Source organism: Chiloscyllium plagiosum, chromosome 40 (genome assembly GCF_004010195.1).
Source record: "Chiloscyllium plagiosum isolate BGI_BamShark_2017 chromosome 40, ASM401019v2, whole genome shotgun sequence".
Lineage (NCBI taxonomy): Eukaryota > Metazoa > Chordata > Chondrichthyes > Orectolobiformes > Hemiscylliidae > Chiloscyllium > Chiloscyllium plagiosum.
In genome coordinates this window covers 23,105,246-23,109,597 of record NC_057749.1, presented here as the reverse complement: position 1 = coordinate 23,109,597, position 4,352 = coordinate 23,105,246, and the positions used below count along the sequence as shown (strand labels likewise).

General features: G+C 46.2%; 1 protein-coding gene across 2 annotated transcripts in view; it reads left to right on the top strand.

Annotated features, from left to right (window-relative positions):
* The first annotated feature begins 3,648 nt into the window (after positions 1–3,648).
* Positions 3,649–4,352, top strand: part of roraa (RAR-related orphan receptor A, paralog a) — a 685,365-nt gene continuing 684,661 nt past the window's right edge. For both annotated transcript variants that reach the window (XM_043680589.1, XM_043680587.1), the window contains exon 1: positions 3,649–4,127. In XM_043680589.1, the coding sequence (XP_043536524.1) occupies positions 3,974–4,127 (154 nt within the window). In that variant the 5' untranslated portion in view covers positions 3,649–3,973. The remainder of the gene's footprint in view (positions 4,128–4,352) is intronic.

The window sequence follows — 4,352 nt, the reverse complement described above, 5'->3', positions numbered from 1 at the left end:
AGTATGTTGGGCTTAAACTCATTGGAGTTGTGAATAATGAGAGGTGATATTATTAATACATAGAATTCTGGTCTCCCTCCTGTTGGAAGAATATTGAAAGGGTTCAGAAAAGATGTTGCCAGAGTTGGAGGGTTTGATCTATAGTGACAGGATGGGGCTGTTTTTCCTGGAGCGTTGGAGGCTGAGGGGTGACCTTATAGAGGTTTATAAAATCATGAGGGGTTTGGATAGAGTGAACAGTTAAGGTCTTTTCCTCAGTGAGAGGAGTCCAAAACTAGAGGACATAGGTTTAAGATGAGAGGGGAAAGATGTAAAAGGGACCTAAAAGGCAACTTTTTCACACAGAGGGTGGTGCGTGTATGGAATGAGCTGCCAGAGGAAGTGGTGGAGGCTGGTACAATTGCAACATTTAAAAGGCACCTGGATAGATATATGAATAGGAAGGGTTTAGAAGGATGGTGCCAAGTGCTGGCAAATGGGACAAGATTAATTTCAGATATCTGATTGTCTTAGCTGAGTTGGACCGAAGGGTCTGCTTCCGTGCTGTATCTCTCTATGACTCGATGAGTCTAAGTTTCTCAGGGAAGCTCCCCCAGGACGGTTTTGAAGAGATTGTTTCCCCTTGTGGGAGAGGCTAGAAACAGACAGCATCATCACAGGGTACAGGAAAAATAGATATAATTAGATTACTTATAGTGTGGAAACAGGCCCTTCAGCCCAACAAGTCCACACCGACCCACAACCCACCCCCCTACATTTACCCCTGCCCCTAACACTACGGGCAATTTAACATGGCTAATTCACCCAACCTGCACATTTTTGGACTGTGGGAGGAAACCCACACAGAAACAGGGAGAATGTGCAAACTCCACACAGACAGTCACCTGAGGCAGGAATTGAACCTGGATCTCTGGCACTGTGAGGCAGTAGTGCTAACCACTGTGCCACCGTGCTGCCCAGAGAAGAATAGCTAATCTGTGGAATTCTTTATAGCTGGGGTCTGTCAGGGTAGTGTTAAGTATATTCAAAATTAAGATAGATTTTTCATCAGTAAGCGAATCGAGGATTATGGTGTAAAGGCAGGACAGTGGAGTTAAGGATTGTCAGATCAGCATTGGTCCCATAAATAGTGGAGCATAGTTGATGGGCTAACACTCCTATATCTAATAAAGGAGCAGAAATCTCAGAGGATTGTAGGGCTAGAAGAGGTTTCAGAGACAGCGAGGTACCAGAACATTGGGAGATTTGGAAACAAGGATGAGAAGTTTAAAAGCAAGAATCTTATTTCTGAGACTTTAGTTAGAACCTTCCAATCAAACTCTGCCTCATAAACGTTTGTTGCAAGATGACATGCCAGAAAAATTTAAATTAATTAATTGGAGTTTTTAAAAAAATCATCAAATCCATTCCAAATGGACCAGAAACATTGAATAAATGATAGGGGAAGCTTTACCAACTGTAATTGTGCCTATTGTTAAATTGTCAGTATGAAAATTTCATCGATTTCAATGATGATAATATTAAAGTACATCTGATGAGAATTTACAATAATTCATGCACTCAGTTTTAGTGCTGAAAGATGGTAAACTATTTTAAAATGATTCATGCAAGGGATCAAATTCAATTGTTACTGAGAATACTGGAGGAACTCCAGCAGGTCTGGCACCATCTGCTGAGAGAGAAACAGAGTTAACATTTTGGTGCTATTATGGGGCAGCACGGTGGCTCAGTGGTTAGCATTGCTGCCTCATAGTGCCAGGGACTAGTGTTCAGTTCAACCCTTGGGCAACTGTGTGGATATTCCCCTTATATCTGTGTGGGTTTCCTCTCACAAAGATGTGAGGCAAGGGTGCATTGGCCAAAGGAAATCACCCAGAGTGTCCAGGGATGTGCAGGCTAGGGTGGATTGGCTAGAGGAAATCACCAATAGTGTCCAGAGATGTGCAGGCTAGGTGGATTGGTCTTAGGAAATCACCTATAGTGTCCAGGAATGTGCAGGCTAGGATGGATTAGCTATAGGAAATTGCCCATTGTGTCCAGGGATGTGCAGGCTAAGTGGATTAGCCATGGGGAATGCAGGGATAGAGTAGGGTGGCAGGTTTGGATGCGATGTTCTTTGGAGGGTCGGTGTGGCCTTGATGGGCCAAATGGCCTACTTCCATGCTGTAAGGATTCTATGAACTGCAGGTTCCAAAGAAGAGTCATACTGGATTCTCTCTCCACAGCTGCTGCCTGACCCATTGAGTTTCTCCAGCATTATACAGTTGTGCAGCACGTTCTCTGTGTTTGACACAGTCCTGCTGTATCTTGCTTTCAAGACTTGGCATTTTGTGTGGAGAGTCCCATTGTTTTACAAGCAGCTAAAAGTGAGACATAAATCTTCATCCTGAGATCCTGTAAAGTTGTTGCATTTGGTAGAAATCTGTCTGACCAAAGGACGGCGAGTGATGAACTAATTGGGATTATTATCATAAGGTATGTGTGTGTGTATATATATCCTTTGTATTACTTGAAAATTAAGTCAATTGACATTTATACATTTAATCAAGTAATTTCAATTCAGGCTTTCACATTATGTATTCATGAGGATTTCTTTCCTCTCTGTGTATTTTCTATTTAAAACGACTTTTCCAGAATGTCACGCACCTGAGACAGGTAAGTCTCAGGTGTTCCACAGCTATTGGTGGGGTGACACTGTTTCCCATTCCATTCCAGCTCAGGAACCAACACTGCATATGTCCAAACCAGGCCAAAATAAAAAACCCTGCAGATGCCCGAATACAAAGTAGACAAGCGAGAGGCTGGCAGAACAACGCTACCTGTCTTGCTTTAGTCTTCCACCTTCCTACTTTGCATATATCCAAAAAAAAGCAGAGAAGGCTGGGGAGACTTCAGGAAAGTGTCCGGGCGACTCGGCCCCTTTAATAAACACAACTTTATTTTTGTTTTTAAAAATGCATTAAAGCTCGCCAGCAGCTTTGCGTTATTTTGACTTGGGGTTCGCTCTATGTTCTGAAAGTCGCTCAGAATCGCACACCCAGGTGCAACTATCCCAGAAGAACGGCCAGCAATGTTACCGCTGGTACAAGCAATATTTCAACAGATGTTTCTTGATAATTATTCCTATCGTGTATGAGAGAGAATACCGCTTCATTTTCAATCCCTGCAGAGGCTTTAGCGCAGATCACAGGTCCAGGCTTAAGCAGGCGCAAGTCTGAGCTGAATTTGAACTGAGAGTACCACTTTGAGAGAGTTCCTGAGGCTGGGTCGCTGAACTGAGAGAGAGAGAGAGAGAGTGGGACTGACAACTGGAAGAAAGAAGCCTTAAGTGGAAACCTGAGCTCAGTTTCCCACCTCCCCTAACCACACAGAGTTTGTGTGTTTGTATTCGAGAAGGGGAAAGCTTTGTTTTCAAAAAAAAGAGGAGGGGTCGGTGTGATTAGAAGGTTGGCAAGATGAAGCCTTGTCTCAAACTGATAAAATGAACTATAATGTTAAGGAAATAGTTTAACTCCAAGAGGGAACAGACCCTGACACACGTTGTGGAAGTAATTGCATTTTTAAAAATATTGTTATGAAATGCCCCTTTGGTTTCATTTTCTCTCTGCTACTTGGAGGGGAGGTTAGAGTCTGCGGGATGATTTTGTTTTAAATGGAGCAGATTTTGTATTGCGTGCCTTTCACCCAGTGAGTCGAGATGACGTGTTCCTGGTGCCTATGTAATGCTTTGCTGAGTGCTCTCAGTCTGTTTCTGTAACCACTGTTCCCTCTGCCTGCTCCTACCTGTCAGTCCCCCTCTCTCCCTGCTGTATATAGTCAGGCTGGGAGAAGATTGGGAGACTCCAGTCCACCCACTCCCCTCCTGTGTCCTGTCCTTCCCTCCCCCCCCCACCAACATCTCCCGGTGACTCCCAGGCTTTATCACCGCGCCTCAGCAGCGACCTGCAAACCGCACACCCAATAAAACTACAACATGGAGACCGTCCAGCCAGCACCAGCACCAGCCACAGCCGCCGCCGCCAGCCCCGAGTCGGCCGGCTCCAGAGGCGGACACAGCGTTCCGAGAGGCGGCGGCGGTGAGCACGGAGCGCCCGCCCGCCGCCACAGCTGCTCCAGCACCAACCGAGGTAACCGAGCCCCCTCCCCCAGCCACCCCCGGGGGAAGTGGGGGGTGGTCCCCGCATTGAGGGAGGGACAGGAGGGAATCCTAGCCTCCCCACCAACCCAGCTCCTGCAGCATGGGGGGGAGGGGGGAGTTCTGTAGGGCGGAGTATACAGGTTCTGGATCATTGGGGAGGGGGGCTGGGCTGGGCTGGGTGTATAGGGGAAGGTGAGGGGGGGGGAAACAGAGG